This window comes from Poecilia reticulata, chromosome 13 (genome assembly GCF_904066995.2).
Source record: "Poecilia reticulata chromosome 13, P_reticulata-male-v2, whole genome shotgun sequence".
Lineage (NCBI taxonomy): Eukaryota > Metazoa > Chordata > Actinopteri > Cyprinodontiformes > Poeciliidae > Poecilia > Poecilia reticulata.
The window spans coordinates 34,135,935-34,153,222 of NC_088842.1; the positions used below are offsets into that span (position 1 = coordinate 34,135,935).

General features: G+C 47.2%; 1 protein-coding gene across 2 annotated transcripts in view; it reads left to right on the top strand.

Moving 5' to 3' along the window:
• Nucleotides 1-17,288, top strand: part of exoc3l2b (exocyst complex component 3-like 2b) — a 48,964-nt gene that overhangs the window by 25,307 nt on the left and 6,369 nt on the right. For both annotated transcript variants that reach the window (XM_008426821.3, XM_008426820.3), the window contains exons 4-12: nucleotides 9,022-9,272; nucleotides 9,352-9,618; nucleotides 9,694-9,812; nucleotides 10,532-10,646; nucleotides 10,748-10,858; nucleotides 11,228-11,328; nucleotides 11,844-11,960; nucleotides 13,424-13,559; nucleotides 14,724-14,846. In XM_008426821.3, coding sequence (XP_008425043.2) covers nucleotides 9,022-9,272; nucleotides 9,352-9,618; nucleotides 9,694-9,812; nucleotides 10,532-10,646; nucleotides 10,748-10,858; nucleotides 11,228-11,328; nucleotides 11,844-11,960; nucleotides 13,424-13,559; nucleotides 14,724-14,846 — 1,340 coding nt within the window. The remainder of the gene's footprint in view (nucleotides 1-9,021; nucleotides 9,273-9,351; nucleotides 9,619-9,693; nucleotides 9,813-10,531; nucleotides 10,647-10,747; nucleotides 10,859-11,227; nucleotides 11,329-11,843; nucleotides 11,961-13,423; nucleotides 13,560-14,723; nucleotides 14,847-17,288) is intronic.

Here is a 17,288-nt window from a genome sequence, read left to right on the forward strand (position 1 = left end):
AAGAGACGCCATGTTTTATCTGTCAACCCAAAGAGACGCCATGTTTTATCTGTCAGCCCAAAGAGACGCCATGTTTTATCTGTCACCCAAAGAGACGCCATGTTTTATCTTTTACCCCAAAGAGACACCATGTTTTATCTGTCAGCCCAAAGAGACGCCATGTTTTATCTTTTACCCCAAAGAGACGCCATGTTTTATCTGTCAGCCCAAAGAGACGCCATGTTTTATCTGTCAGCCCAAAGAGACGCCATGTTTTATCTGTCAGCCCAAAGAGACGCCATGTTTTATCTGTCAGCCCAAAGAGACGCCATGTTTTATCTGTCAGCCCAAAGAACGCCATGTTTTATCTGTCACCCAAAGAGACGCCATGTTTTATCTTTTACCCCAAAGAGACGCCATGTTTTATCTGTAGCCCAAGGAGACGCCATGTTTTATCTGTTAGCCCAAAGAGACGCCATGTTTTATTGTTAGCCCAAGAGACGCCATGTTTTATCTGTTAGCCCAAAGAGACGCCATGTTTTATCTTTCAGCCCAAAGAGACGCCATGTTTTATCTGTCAGCCCAAAGAGACGCCATGTTTTATCTGTCAGCCCAAAGAGACGCCATGTTTTATCTTTTAGCCCAAAGAGACGCCATGTTTTATCTGTTAGCCCAAAGAGACGCCATGTTTTATCTGTTAGCCCAAAGAGACGCCATGTTTTATCTGTCAGCCCAAAGAGACGCCATGTTTTATCTGTCAGCCCAAAGAGACGCCATGTTTTATCTGTCAGCCCAAAGAGACGCCATGTTTTATCTGTCAGCCCAAAGAGACGCCATGTTTTATCTGTCACCCAAAGAGACGCCATGTTTTATCTTTTACCCCAAAGAGACGCCATGTTTTATCTGTCAGCCCAAAGAGACGCCATGTTTTATCTTTTACCCCAAAGAGACGCCATGTTTTATCTGTCAGCCCAAAGAGACGCCATGTTTTATCTGTCAGCCCAAAGAGACGCCATGTTTTATCTGTCAGCCCAAAGAGACGCCATGTTTTATCTGTCAGCCCAAAGAGACGCCATGTTTTATCTGTCAGCCCAAAGAGACGCCATGTTTTATCTGTCAGCCCAAAGAGACGCCATGTTTTATCTTTCAGCCCAAAGAGACGCCATGTTTTATCTGTCAGCCCAAAGAGACGCCATGTTTTATCTGTCAGCCCAAAGAGACGCCATGTTTTATCTGTCAGCCCAAAGAGACGCCATGTTTTATCTGTCAGCCCAAAGAGACGCCATGTTTTTTCTGCCAACCCAAAGAGACGCCATGTTTTATCTGTCACCCAAAGAGACGCCATGTTTTATCTGTCAGCCCAAAGATACGCCATGTTTTATCTGTCAACCCAAAGAGACGCCATGTTTTATCTTTTACCCCAAAGAGACGCCATGTTTTATCTGTCAGCCCAAAGAGACGCCATGTTTTATCTTTACCCAAAGAGACGCCATGTTTTATCTGTCAGCCCAAAGAGACGCCATGTTTTATCTGTCAGCCCAAAGAGACGCCATGTTTTATCTGTCAGCCCAAAGAGACGCCATGTTTTATCTTCAGCCCAAAGAGACGCCATGTTTTATCTTCAACCCAAAGAGACGCCATGTTTTATCTTGTCCCCAAAGAGACGCCATGTTTTATCTGTCAACCCAAAGAACGCCATGTTTTATCTTCACCCAAAGAGACGCCATGTTTTATCTGTCACCCAAAGAGACGCCATGTTTTATCTTTACCCAAAGAGACGCCATGTTTTATCTTACCCAAAGAGACGCCATGTTTTATCTGTCAGCCCAAAGAGACGCCATGTTTTATCTGTCAGCCCAAAGAGACGCCATGTTTTATCTGTCAGCCCAAAGAGACGCCATGTTTTATCTCTCAGCCCAAAGAGACGCCATGTTTTATCTTTCAACCCAAAGAGACGCCATGTTTTATCTTTTACCCCAAAGAGACGCCATGTTTTATCTGTCAACCCAAAGAGACGCCATGTTTTATCTGTCAGCCCAAAGAGACGCCATGTTTTATCTGTCAACCCAAAGAGACGCCATGTTTTATCTTTTAACCCCAAAGAGACGCCATGTTTTATCTGTCAGCCCAAAGAGACGCCATGTTTTATCTTTTACCCCAAAGAGACGCCATGTTTTATCTGTCAGCCCAAAGAGACGCCATGTTTTATCTGTCAGCCCAAAGAGACGCCATGTTTTATCTGTCAGCCCAAAGAGACGCCATGTTTTATCTGTCAGCCCAAAGAGACGCCATGTTTTATCTGTCAGCCCAAAGAGACGCCATGTTTTATCTGTTAGCCCAAAGAGACGCCATGTTTTATCTGTTAGCCCAAAGAGACGCCATGTTTTATTTGTAAGCCCAAGGAGACGCCATGTTTTATCTGTTAGCACAAAGAGACGCCATGTTTTATCTGTTACCCCACAAAGACGCCATGTTTTATCTGTCAGCCCAAAGAGACGCCATGTTTTATCTGTCAGCCCAAAGAGACGCCATGTTTTATCTTTTAGCCCAAAGAGACGCCATGTTTTATCTTTCAGCCCAAAGAGACGCCATTTTTTATCTGTTAGCCCAAAGAGACGCCATGTTTTATCTGTCAGCCCAAAGAGACGCCATGTTTTATCTGTCAGCCCAAAGAGACGCCATGTTTTATCTGTCAGCCCAAAGAGACGCCATGGTTTATCTGTCAGCCCAAAGATACGCCATGTTTTATCTGTCAGCCCAAAGAGACGCCATGTTTTATCTTTTACCCCAAAGAGACGCCATGTTTTATCTGTCAGCCCAAAGAGACGCCATGTTTTATCTTTTACCCCAAAGAGACGCCATGTTTTATCTGTCAGCCCAAAGAGACGCCATGTTTTATCTGTCAGCCCAAAGAGACGCCATGTTTTATCTGTCAGCCCAAAGAGACGCCATGTTTTATCTGTCAGCCCAAAGAGACGCCATGTTTTATCTGTCAGCCCAAAGAGACGCCATGTTTTATCTGTCAGCCCAAAGAGACGCCATGTTTTATCTTTCAGCCCAAAGAGACGCCATGTTTTATCTGTCAGCCCAAAGAGACGCCATGTTTTATCTTTCAGCCCAAAGAGACGCCATGTTTTATCTGTCAGCCCAAAGAGACGCCATGTTTTATCTGTCAGCCCAAAGAGACGCCATGTTTTATCTGTCAGCCCAAAGAGACGCCATGTTTTATCTGTCAGCCCAAAGAGACGCCATGTTTTATCTGTCAGCCCAAAGAGACGCCATGTTTTATCTGTCAGCCCAAAGAGACGCCATGTTTTATCTGTCAACCCAAAGAGACGCCATGTTTTATCTGTCAACCCAAAGAGACGCCATGTTTTATCTGTCAGCCCAAAGATACGCCATGTTTTATCTGTCAACCCAAAGAGACGCCATGTTTTATCTTTTACCCCAAAGAGACGCCATGTTTTATCTGTCAGCCCAAAAAGACGCCATGTTTTATCTTTTACCCCAAAGAGACGCCATGTTTTATCTGTCAGCCCAAAGAGACGCCATGTTTTATCTGTCAGCCCAAAGAGACGCCATGTTTTATCTGTCAGCCCAAAGAGACGCCATGTTTTATCTCTCAGCCCAAAGAGACGCCATGTTTTATCTTTCAACCCAAAGAGACGCCATGTTTTATCTTTTACCCCAAAGAGACGCCATGTTTTATCTGTCAACCCAAAGAGACGCCATGTTTTATCTGTCAGCCCAAAGATACGCCATGTTTTATCTTTTACCCCTAAGAGGCGCCATGTTTTATCTTTTACCCCAAAGAGACGCCATGTTTTATCTGTCAGCCCAAAGAGACGCCATGTTTTATCTTTTACCCCAAAGAGACGCCATGTTTTATCTGTCAGCCCAAAGAGACGCCATGTTTTATCTGTCAGCCCAAAGAGACGCCATGTTTTATCTGTCAGCCCAAAGAGACGCCATGTTTTATCTTTCAGCCCAAAGAGACGCCATGTTTTATCTGTTAGCCCAAAGAGACGCCATGTTTTATCTGTTAGCCCAAAGAGACGCCATGTTTTATCTGTCAGCCCAAAGAGACGCCATGTTTTATCTGTCAGCCCAAAGAGACGCCATGTTTTATCTGTTAGCCCAAAGAGACGCCATGTTTTATTTGTTAGCCCAAGGAGACGCCATGTTTTATCTGTCAGCCCAAAGAGACGCCATGTTTTATCTGTTAGCCCAAAGAGACGCCATGTTTTATCTGTTAGCCCAAAGAGACGCCATGTTTTATCTGTTAGCCCAAAGAGACGCCATGTTTTATCTGTCAGCCCAAAGAGACGCCATGTTTTATCTGTCAGCCCAAAGAGACGCCATGTTTTATCTGTCAGCCCAAAGAGACGCCATGTTTTATCTTTTAGCCCAAAGAGACGCCATGTTTTATCTGTTAGCCCAAAGAGACGCCATGTTTTATCTGTTAGCCCAAAGAGACGCCATGTTTTATCTGTCAGCCCAAAGAGACGCCATGTTTTATCTGTCAGCCCAAAGAGACGCCATGTTTTATCTGTCAGCCCAAAGAGACGCCATGTTTTATCTGTCAGCCCAAAGAGACGCCATGTTTTATCTGTCAGCCCAAAGAGACGCCATGTTTTATCTGTCAGCCCAAAGAGACGCCATGTTTTATCTGTCAGCCCAAAGAGACGCCATGTTTTATCTGTCAGCCCAAAGAGACGCCATGTTTTATCTGTCAGCCCAAAGAGACGCCATGTTTTATCTGTCAGCCCAAAGAGACGCCATGTTTTATCTGTCAGCCCAAAGAGACGCCATGTTTTATCTGTCAGCCCAAAGAGACGCCATGTTTTATCTTTTACCCCAAAGAGACGCCATGTTTTATCTGTCAGCCCAAAGAGACGCCATGTTTTATCTGTCAGCCCAAAGAGACGCCATGTTTTATCTGTCAGCCCAAAGAGACGCCATGTTTTATCTGTCAGCCCAAAGAGACGCCATGTTTTATCTGTTAGCCCAAAGAGACGCCATGTTTTATCTGTTAGCCCAAAGAGACGCCATGTTTTATCTGTCAGCCCAAAGAGACGCCATGTTTTATCTGTCAGCCCAAAGAGACGCCATGTTTTATCTGTTAGCCCAAAGAGACGCCATGTTTTATTTGTTAGCCCAAGGAGACGCCATGTTTTATCTGTCAGCCCAAAGAGACGCCATGTTTTATCTGTTAGCCCAAAGAGACGCTCTGTGTTATTTGTGAGCCCAAAGAGACGCCATGTTTTATCTGTTAGCCCAAAGAGACGCCATGTTTTATCTGTCAGCCCAAAGAGACGCCATGTTTTATCTGTCAGCCCAAAGAGACGCCATGTTTTATCTGTCAGCCCAAAGAGACGCCATGTTTTATCTTTTAGCCCAAAGAGACGCCATGTTTTATCTGTTAGCCCAAAGAGACGCCATGTTTTATCTGTTAGCCCAAAGAGACGCCATGTTTTATCTGTCAGCCCAAAGAGACGCCATGTTTTATCTGTCAGCCCAAAGAGACGCCATGTTTTATCTGTCAGCCCAAAGAGACGCCATGTTTTATCTGTCAGCCCAAAGAGACGCCATGTTTTATCTGTCAGCCCAAAGAGACGCCATGTTTTATCTGTCAGCCCAAAGAGACGCCATGTTTTATCTGTCAGCCCAAAGAGACGCCATGTTTTATCTGTCAGCCCAAAGAGACGCCATGTTTTATCTGTCAGCCCAAAGAGACGCCATGTTTTATCTGTCAGCCCAAAGAGACGCCATGTTTTATCTGTCAGCCCAAAGAGACGCCATGTTTTATCTGTCAACCCAAAGAGACGCCATGTTTTATCTGTCAACCCAAAGAGACGCCATGTTTTTTCTGTCAGCCCAAAGAGACGCCATGTTTTATCTGTCAGCCCAAAGAGACGCCATGTTTTATCTTTTACCCCAAAGAGACGCCATGTTTTATCTGTCAGCCCAAAGAGACGCCATGTTTTATCTTTTACCCCAAAGAGACGCCATGTTTTATCTGTCAGCCCAAAGAGACGCCATGTTTTATCTGTCAGCCCAAAGAGACGCCATGTTTTATCTTTTACCCCAAAGAGACGCCATGTTTTATCTGTCAGCCCAAAGAGACGCCATGTTTTATCTGTCAGCCCAAAGAGACGCCATGTTTTATCTGTCAGCCCAAAGAGACGCCATGTTTTATCTGTCAGCCCAAAGAGACGCCATGTTTTATCTTTTACCCCAAAGAGACGCCATGTTTTATCTGTCAGCCCAAAGAGACGCCATGTTTTATCTTTTACCCCAAAGAGACGCCATGTTTTATCTTTTACCCCAAAGAGACGCCATGTTTTATCTGTCAGCCCAAAGAGACGCCATGTTTTATCTTTTACCCCAAAGAGACGCCATGTTTTATCTTTTACCCCAAAGAGACGCCATGTTTTATCTGTCAGCCCAAAGAGACGCCATGTTTTATCTGTCAGCCCAAAGAGACGCCATGTTTTATCTTTTACCCCAAAGAGACGCCATGTTTTATCTTTTACCCCAAAGAGACGCCATGTTTTATCTGTCAGCCCAAAGAGACGCCATGTTTTATCTGTTAGCCCAAAGAGACGCCATGTTTTATCTGTCAGCCCAAAGAGACGCCATGTTTTATCTGTCAGCCCAAAGAGACGCCATGTTTTATCTTTCAGCCCAAAGAGACGCCATGTTTTATCTGTCAGCCCAAAGAGACGCCATGTTTTATCTGTTAGCCCAAAGAGACGCCATGTTTTATCTGTCAGCCCAAAGAGACGCCATGTTGTCTCCACCACCTGTCAGATCTTTAGCTGTAAATATTTAGTAGCTGAACTACATATTTGGCCTCAAACTACGTTTAGTTTGAATTGATGAATGTAGAACGTGGTGATTATACGACTTTGATTTTTAATCCTCTTTTCCATGACAGAAAAACACAAACCTGCATGAAATCAAACTAAACCTTTTCTGCTGGAGGATCACATGATCCATGATGCGCTCTTATTGTGAAAATCCCTCAGATTCATTTGATTGCAGCAGAAAACAACCCGGGGTCATGTGGAGACACCTGGAGACACAAGCATGTTACCAGCCTGCAGAATGCCCTGCTAGCATGTGAGCGAGGTCAGAGCCGGTCCAGAGACAGAGCGCCGTTTGTCTCCTGCTGCAGCGTCGCCGTGACGACGGGCCGCTCCGTCCCGCTGGGGAATCTGACCTTGAACCCACATTCGGCTTACCTGCAGCTTCCAGCAACGTGATGCTGCAAAGCTGAAAATAGCTTTTAGTTAGCTAACCACATATTTACTCAGCAAGCTAAATTATTAGCTTGGAGCTAATGTTTCTGTTTGTCAAGCTTACAAAACAAATAAGTTTACAAACGAGATGTTTGCTTTGTTCTTAGAGCTAAATATTTAGTTTGTAAATAACATATTAGTCATAAACCACATGCTCTGTTTGAACATTCAGCTGAATGTTGCTGCTAGCGCCTTGGAGTGTGTTTATCGTCTAGATGTGTGATGATGTGGATTCTCCGTTCGGCTTCATGAAGTTTAAACTGAATGAAAATGAAAAGCGACTAAATGTCTTTATTCTCATTTCTTGGTAAAAATTAAAGATTTTCTGGATTTTTTGACGTCAGTTGAAACGACTGCTCCTGACCCGCTCCGAGTCGGGTCGGTCCGGTTCTGTTCACCCAGCAGATGTTCTGGTCTCAGCTGGTCTTGGTCTGGCCCGGTTCCTTAGGGGACAGAACCGCCGTAGAAAAGGATCCTAGTTCTGGACAGAACCGACCAATGGGAGCGTAGAGACGAGACAAGCGGCAGCTCTGATTGGTCCAGACATGACGTTGTTACTCTGACATGAAGTCAGTGAATTTCTGACTTCACCATGGCGATGATGATGATGGTGATGATGATGGTGGTGGTGAGGTAGAGGGTGGAGGTGGGCGGGGCTAAATGCTGCCAGCTGGAACAGATTTCCTCTGCAGGCCCAAACTGAACAATAAGAGCTTTAACACACTGTAACGTAAGGAGTGTGTGTTCCATGTGAGGGTGTGTATCCCTCATCCAGAGTCCCACCCTGTGTGTGTGTGTGTGTGTGTGTGTGTGTGTGTGTGTGTGTGTGTGTGTGTGTGTGTGTGTGTGTGTGTGTGTGTGTGTGTGTGTGTGTGTGAGAGAGAGCCTGTAGGGACCGGGCCGGTTCGGCATCAGGCATGTTGGGACAAAGTGAGGACATTCAGGCTGACCGTCTCCTGTTTCCCACTTTATTCAACATTTGGGGGAATTAATGCTGCATCAGTCAGTTTTCCGCCTCATACCCTCCACCCCCCGCCTCATACCCCAGCCTACATGCAGATATGTGGAACGTCGGAAAGCCCCTGAACGCATCAGTCTGGTTCTGAGACTGAGTCTGCTGGAAGCTGAGCGGATCCGCTGGCATTGTTCTGCCTGGAAAGATGCTCTTCCTCTGCGTGAACCTCTTCCTCCAACCAGGACGACATCTGACAGCTCCGCTTCCTCCAGCACACCCTCCAGGCTTTTATTGTGAAAGAGTCACCTTGGAGCAGCTCTGCATTTTTCAGAGGATAATTGCAGCTGGGAGATGAGATCGATCTTTTCACAGATTCTGTTTCATATTAAACATGGAGACAATTTGAACAAATATGTTTTTTAAAAAAATGTCAATAAAAGTTACAAACTTTAAAGCCGTTTAAAGTTTTTCTGTTGTTGGTTTTCCAAGATGTTTTATAAAAACATGCAGAAGAAATTAAATTACACTTTGTTTCAGCAAAAGCAATTAAAAGATTAAATGGCAGCCATCTTTAAATCCAAGATGGCTGCCATTTGTCATAATGTTCGATTCATTATGTTCATACCCAGTTCCACAGGTTACAAGGTTTAAACACCCTCAGTAAGATTTTAGCAGCTGCAGTAAGATCTGGCGGCCATCTTGGAATCCAACATGGTGGGGAGTGTTTTTGTCTGTTTTCTTCTGGACTCGGTTTGTTTTTGAAATGGAACATTTCTCCTCCAGTCCTGGAGATCCTGCAGCTGGTGAAGAAGCGCGACCTCTTCCTGGCCGACGCCCACATCCTGGAGCTGGAGCAGGAGTGCAACGCCGCCGAGCCCGAGGACGCCGCCGGCCCCGCCGTCAAAGATGGCGGCCGCAGGAAGGCGAAAGACGTGGAGCTGCTGTACGAGGAGCTGCAGAAGGAGCTGTGGGCCGTGGTCAGGGAGTCGCTCCGGGCCCCGACGGCGGGGCCCAACCTGGGGCTGGTGGTGCAGGTGAGGTCCGACAAGGTGGACGGGGAGAACATTCCTGTGAAATTTCAGGCCTAAGAGAGGAAGAACTTCCTGTCCCCAGGTGCTACAGCAGGAAGAGGAAGCAGATAAAGCCTGGGCCCTCAGTGAGGCGGCGGCCCCCGGGGGCCCAAGGCCTCGCCGCCTCAAGCAGAGGTGGAGGGAGGCGGTGGAGGAGGCGGCCGACTCCTCGCTGCCCCAGAGGGCAGAGTTCACAGCCGGAGAGCTGGACAAGTACCTGGACCGGCTCCGCACCAGGGCGGTGGAGGACCTGGGGGCGGCCAAGAGGAACGTCGTCTCCATCTACCCCGAAGACTTCCAGGCCTTCCAGGTGAGACTGGACACCGAACTGGACCTGTCCACCTCCAGGCCCTCACTCATCACCCTGACCTTTGACCCCTACCAGGTGTATGTGGAGAGCTACCACCAGGCGGTCGCCAGGCGCCTGAAGGTCATCACCGACAACCAGCTGGAGATCACAGACATCTACTCTCTGCTGGACTGGCTGTACAACATCTACAGCAGGTAGGGACTGGCTGGTTCTGGAGACCCGAAACCTTCAAACTAGACCGGGTCACCTGATCACATGACCAAGTCACCTGATCACATGACCGGGTCACCTGATCACATGACCGGGTCACCTGATCACATGACGGGTCACCCGATCACATGACCGGGTCACCTGAACTGTTGGGCCGAAGCTGATCAGCTGAATCAACCATTTGTAGAGAAGATCCTGCGCTATAGTTCACTTCCTGTTTTGGAGCGGTCTCCGGTCCGCTTGGTGTTCACATGGGCATTCAATCTGAACCAGAGTTCACTTCATCTAAAACATGAAGAAAAGTAGCTGAACACAAACCTGGCTGCGTTGCCTTTTGGCCAAAATAAGCCGTTACTTTCTTTGGTCTCATAGCAACCAGCACAGTCAAGCCTGGGTGCAATTTGGAGGCGTGTGTCCTGCTGCATCCAACTAAATCCAGAATTATTTGAACTATTGTGCAATGTGAAACAAGGGCCTGGAGAATGACTGACATAAACATATTTCTGTATATTAGAATACACTTTTACTAAAGTGTCCTGAGACGATAAAAATCTGAACTCAAACTGTTAATCCTGTTCATGACCAGGAAGGTGGTTTGATCTTCTGGGTTTTACTGAACTCGAGTGGATCGGGCTTTGAGCTTGAGTCTGAACCCCTGTGTGTCTCTCTGTGTGTGTGTGTGTGTGTGCTGGATGTTTTCCAGAGATGTTCTGGGGACGGTGTGCATCACCAGTCCGTTTAACCGCTCCCAGCTGAGTCCTCTGCTGCCTGCAGAGACGGTGGACCGACTGGAGCTGGACTGCCTCAACTCTGTCCGGGTGAGACGCTCAAATAAACCAGCGGGGGGCGACATTCCCACTCATCAAAGGCAGATGATCTGAGTTGTGTTTGATTTGATGGCCGGCTCCTCCCTGTGCAGGCGAAGGTGACCACTGAGCTGAGTCAGGTTCTGGAGGACGAGGAGAAACGGTGGATGGAGACGCTGCACGTCGAAGAGTACCACATCACGCTGGCTAAAACCGTCATCCAGGTAGAGCGTTTCCACGGTTACAGCACATGGGATAGGGCTTCCTGTCTGACCAAGTGAACAAATCAGAACTAATTATGAGTTGATTATGAAGAAGTTCCTTTTGTTTTCTGGATCCGTCCTTCAGCTGCAGCCAAAGTCAACATTAAGCAATTCCTGATTTCACACACACACCTACACACACTGACACGCATCTGGTCAACTCTCTGCTGCTCTCTAGTGGGCAAAGCAAATAACTGCAACCCAAACCAGTTTTCATCTGCACATCAGAAAATTCAGCACAATTAAACACCATGAAAGCCTCATTTTACTGCTCCAGCTCCATATAAATAAAGTCCTCACCATGGTAACCATCTGCTGCTGTCATCTCAGAGGCTGCAGGTAGATCTGGAGCGGTCAGCGTCCATCAACAGGAGTCTGGGCTCCCGGGTGGCTCAGTGCAGCCTGAACGGACTGGCAGACTTCCTGTACAGGTACGCCGACTTGCTGCAGAGCATTGGATCCTCTTCCTGCTGCAGAACCAAAATGTGACTGGATTTGAGGACCGGTTCTGCTCAGAGATTTTTTTAAATGTATCTTAATGACGGTCGTTCTTCCTGGTTTAACAAGGAGCTGTGATTAGTGTTTCACATAATTTCAGCTTGGTTTGGATATTTGTTCCTTTGAAATGTGAAATTATAATTTAAAAACAAATGTTTGTATTTCTTGAGGCTAATTTCATCATATTTAAAACTTTGTTTGATCTGAAACATTTAAGTAAGATGAAAAAAGCAGAAGAAATCTGTAGGAGGGTGAATACTTTTCTCACTGCTCTGTGTGCATGTTGGCTGAATACCATCTTCTTTAAACCATTTAAAGTTCTAAATAACAATGAAAGTTCTGGAAGCCAGTGAATTTGTGGTGCTCCATTTTTGCTACTCTGGATGTTGTAGAGTTCATTCCTAAAGATGTGGAGCGGCAGGGTGAAAATGTTGCTCTGTTCCCTCAGCTTCCAGCGTAAAGTGGAGATGTTCCATGAAGGGATGCAGAGTGGCATGTTTGGAGACAACGATGATGGATACGTGTCCAAAACCATCGCCATGGTCAACTGCTGCCCTCCTTTCCGGTGCGTAGCAATCCTACTTTTGGGGCATACAGTTTAAATATCTCCACATTTAAAGTGGGCTTCCCATACAAGCCCAGTTTAAATGAGGAGATATTTAAACTGTATGTCTGATTGCTACATATTTTTATTACCAGGATCGTTTATTTTTCCATCTTTCTTTTAAGAACGTTATGCTAATGTTTTCTGTTTCTGTGCTATGTTTATGTTTGGAAAATATTTGGTAATATTATGAATGAATTATGAAATGGCATTGTTCAGCAATATTAGGCATGTTTTGGAAATACTGAGTTAGGGACATAAATTAGGAGTTAATGGGGCCCAGAGGCCTCAGTTTGGTGTTGAAATGATTCAACTTAAATTTTCTCCAGTGTTATGCTGTATATGCTCCCTGGCCACCAGCATCGTTTATTACTGTAATATATCTCATTGTTTGCTTTATTCCAGTTATGAGAACTACTGGGATTAATAAGTTCAGATTGTTTAATTCTGCATAAATGTCCCCTGAAACCATAAACTGGCAGGAAACAGAAAACTGAATGTGACTCCACAATGTCTCTTTATTCTGAAAGTCTATTTGTATTTTTAAGTGAAATTTGTATTTTGGGATAAATAAAGATTTTTGACATAATTTCTGTGTTCACCACAAAAGTGAGTCCCTATAAATACCCCAAAAATCACAGTGGTGTCATAAACCATGAATACCTGTATGAGTGTTTGCATGTACGTGCGTGTGTGTACACACACACACTGCACTGCTGTGTGTGTGTGTTTGTTTGTTTGTAATACTTTGTGGGGATCATTTTCCTGACACATACTACGCTGTGGGGTCCGAAGCCTGGGCCCCACAAGGGGAAACGCTGTTTTTGGGTCAAGGGTCAGATTTAGGTCTAAGGAGTCAATAGAGTTTAGGTTAGATTTGGGTTAATGGGGCGCAGTTGGTAGAGCTGTTGCCTTGCAGCAAGAAGGTTCTGGGTTCGATTCCCAGCCCCAGTCTTTCTGCATGGAGTCTCCATGTTCTCCCTGAGCCTGGTGGGTTTTCTCCGGGTACTCTGGTTTCCTCCCCACAGTCCAAAAACATGACTGTCAGGTTAATTGGCCTCTCCAAATTGTCCCTAGGTGTGTGTGTGGTTGTTTGTCCTGTGTGTCTCTGTGTTGCCCTGCGAGAGACTGGCGACCTGTCCAGGTGACCCCGCCTCTCGCCCAGTACGCTAGCTGGAGATGCAGCAGCACCTCCCGACCCACTAAGGGACAAGGGTGCAAGAAGATGGATGGATGGATGGATGGATGGATGGATGGATGGATGGATGGATGGATGGATGGATGGATGGATGGATGGATGGATGGGGTCAGGCTATAGAAAATAATGGAAGTCGATGTAAACTCCTTGTGATGATAGAAAGATGTAACGTGTGTGTGTGTGTGGGGGTGTGTGTGTGTGTGCGTGTGTGTGTGTGTGTGTGCAGAGGCTTTGTGCAGCGCTGTGCACAGTGTGACCCGTCAGTCAGTGAGGACTCCCTGCGGCGAGCCAACAAGTCTCTGGACCACATCGTCCAGCAGGGCGTCAGGGTTCTGTCTGAGCGACTCTACCTGCACATCAGGGTACCACACACACACACACACACACGCACACACACACACACACACACACACACACACACACACACACACACACACACACACACACACACACACACACACACACACACACAGAGTCTAAGAGACTACATCTCAGATGCATTAAATGTATTAATATCTGGTATTAATATTGACAGAGAAACTCAGAAATCACTGCTCTGTTTAGAACTGATGTTTTATTTCTCTTATTTATTTCAGTTTATTTTATGTCTCTGACTTTCTGCCTGTTCTGTTGGGAATGAAACTCGTCCACCTTCAGAACCTCCACCCTTCCAGCTTCTCGTTTATCATTCCAATAATAGAAGAGCTGATTCTGTTGCTTAGTGCTTTAGCATTTAAACCATCTAGCACAGTTAGCTTCTAAATTACTTTTTCCATAGAAATTATAAAACATATGCATAAAGTTCAACATCTGCGTTGAAATTTTGGTTATCAATTGTTAAGAGTTCTTCAAGTAGTTTACATTCATGCTTTTATTATGAAGTCTGTTAACGCAGCAGTTCCATTTCCTCTCCTCACGTTCTGATTTTATTAAACTTTAAGCACATGGCAAGAATGCAACAAACGAGCAAATGAGGTTCATAGAAAAATACAACTCTTACATGAAAAACAAACAGGGGAGTTCACTAAACAAATACATGGAAAAATCCAAATGTATTTAAATGAATTATTTTGAGAGCCTTTATGTTGAGACTCCTCATGTTCTCAACCCGTAATGATGCTTATTCTGTACCCAGAATGCATCGCTGCAGTTCAACAGCAAGTGGTTTAAAATTTGCAGATTTCTGGTAAATTAGGCTAAATTAGCAACAGTTAGCAAAACTCATTAACTGTAAAACTGAAACCATGGGTGAAAGGTCACTTCCTGAAACACAAAGCAGACAGGAAGAAGAGTAAAGGTTCAATGTGGCTATGTTGAAGGAGAAATGTTATAACATGGCTGAAATTAGTGCTTTAGCTTCTGGTAGCTATGTTAGCATAGTGCTTTTTATGATTAGACTTATTGAAACAAACTTGTTAGTTTGTGTTTTTTTCACTGGAGTGTCATCCAGAGCCGATCCTCTCAGCGGCTAAATATCTGAAGTGATGATGATGATGATGATGATGATGACGGCTATATTTTTGCAGCTGTTCTTTGAGCGCCTGGTGAAGAGGAAGTGGCTGACCAACGCGGAGCCGTACGATCAGATTGAAGCCGCCATCAAGGAGGATTTTAAGAAATATCGCAGGATGGACAATCCTCCCTATCAGGTAACACGGTTGCTTGGTTACGGGTTTTTCATTGTAGTTTAGTTTTATTTTGTTGTGACTTTTTGTTTGGCAGATAAGGTGGCAGCTCCTCCTTGGGCTGCCACCTTATCGTGGTGGAGGGGTTTGAGTGTCCCAATGATCCTAGGAGCTATGCTGTCTGGGGCTTTATGCCCCTGGTATGGTCACCCAAGGCAGACAGGTCCTAGGTGAGGAACCAGACAAAGCGCAGCCTGAAGACCCCTTATGATGGACACAAACTTTGTATTTGGCGTTCCCTCGCCCGGACGCGGGTCACCGGGGCCCCACTCTGGAGCCAGGCCTGGAGATGGGGCACAATGGCGAGCGCCTGGTGGCCGGGCTTTTACCCACGGAGCCCGGCCGGGCTCAGCCCGAAGAGGAGACGTGGGTCCCCCTTCCAATGGGCTCACCACCTGTCGGAGGGGCCAAAGGGGTCGGGTGCGTTGTGTTACCGGCGGCAGCCGAGGGAGGGGACCCTGGCGGTCTGATCCTCGGCTGCAGAAGCTGGCTCTTGGGACGTGGAACGTCACCTCTCTGGTGGGGAAGGAGCCGGAGCTAGTGTGCGAGGCTGAGAGGTTCCGGCTAGAAATAGTCGGCCTCACCTCGACACATGGCTCTGGTTCTGGAACCAGTCTCCTTAAGAGGGGCTGGACGTACTTCCACTCTGGAGTTGCCCACGGTGAGAGGCGCCGGGCTGGAGTGGGCATACTTGTTGCCCCCCATCTCTGCGCCTGTACGTTGGGGTTCACCCCGGTGAACGAGAGGGCAGCCTCCCTCCGCCTACGGGTGGGGGGACGGGTTCTGACTGTTGTCTGTGCTTTCGGGACAAACAGCAGTTCAGATTACCCACCCTTTTTGGAGTCCTTAGAGGGGGTACTGGAGAGTGCCCCTCCTGGGGACTCCCTTGTTCTACTGGAGGACTTCAACGCTCACGTGGGCAATGGCAGTGAGCGACAGTGACAGTGAACAAAATACTGTTAAAAAAAAAAGCACAGAAAAGTCTGCACTCTACACCGGCAGAAAGAAGACAGACATGTTGGATGATACTTACACACGTGTGTACAAATAAATGAAAGGACACAGCTTCAGTGATGACTTTTAGCACAAAGAGGCGTGGTTGGGAGGAACGGCCCCCCGATCTGAACCCGAGTGGTATTCTGTTGTTGGACTTCTGTGCTCGTCACGGATTGTCCATCACGAACACCATGTTCAGCCATAACGGTGTCCATATGTGCACTTGGCACCAGGACGCCCTAGGCCGCAGTTCGTTGATCGACTTTGTCATCGTTTCATCGGATCTGCGGCCGTATGTCTTGGACACTCGGGTGAAGAGAGGTGCGGAGCTGCCCACTGACCACTACCTGGTGGTGAGTTGGCTCCGGTGGTGGGGGAGGAAGCCGGTCAGACCTGGCAGGCCCAAACGTATAGTGAGGGTCTGCTGGGAACGTTTGGCGGAGTCCCCTGTGAGACGGAGCTTCAACTCTCATCTCCGGCAGAACTTCGAACACGTTCCGGGGGAGGTGGGTGACATTGAGCCTGAGTGGACCATGTTCCGTACCTCCATTGCCGAGGCGGCCTATCGGAGCTGCGGCCGCAAGGTTGTTGGTGCCTGTCGCGGCGGCAACCCTCGAACCCGTTGGTGGACACCTTCGGTGAGAGATGCTGTCAAGCTGAAGAAGGAGTCCTACCGGGCCTTTTTGGCCTATGGGACTCCAGAAGCAGCTGATGGGTACCGGCGGGCAAAGCGGCATGTGGCTCGGGTTGTCGCTGAGGCAAAAACTCGGGCGTGGGAGGAGTTTGGAGAGGCTATGGAGACAGACTTCCGTACGGCTTCGAGGGAATTCTGGTCCACCATCCGGCATCTTAGGAGGGGGAAGCAGTGCAGCACCAACACTGTTTATAGTGGGGATGGTGCGCTGCTGACCTGAACTCGGGACGTTGTGGTCCGGTGGGCGGAATACTTTGAAGACCTCCTCAATCCCACCAACATGCCTTCTGTTGAGGAAGCTGAGCCTGGGGACTCTGGGTTGGGCTCTCCAATCTCTGGGGACGAGGTCGCTGAGGTAGTCAAAAAGCTCCTCGGTGGCAGGGCCCCGGGGGTGGATGAGATCCGCCCGGATTTTTGCGGATGATGTGGTCCTGTTGGCTTCATCGGAACGTGATCTGCAGCTCTCACTGGAGCGGTTCGCAGCCGAGTGTGAAGCTGCCGGGATGAGGCTCAGTGCCTCCAAATCCGAGGCCATGGTCTTGAGCTGGAAAAGGGTAGAGTGCCTTCTCCGGGTCAGGGGGGTCGTCCAGCCTCAAGTGGAGGAGTTTAAGTATCTGGGGATCTTGTTCACGAATGAGGGAAGAAGGGAGATCGACAGGCGGATTGGGGCAGCGTCTGCCGTGAAGCGGGCGCTGTACCGGTCCGTCATGGTGAAG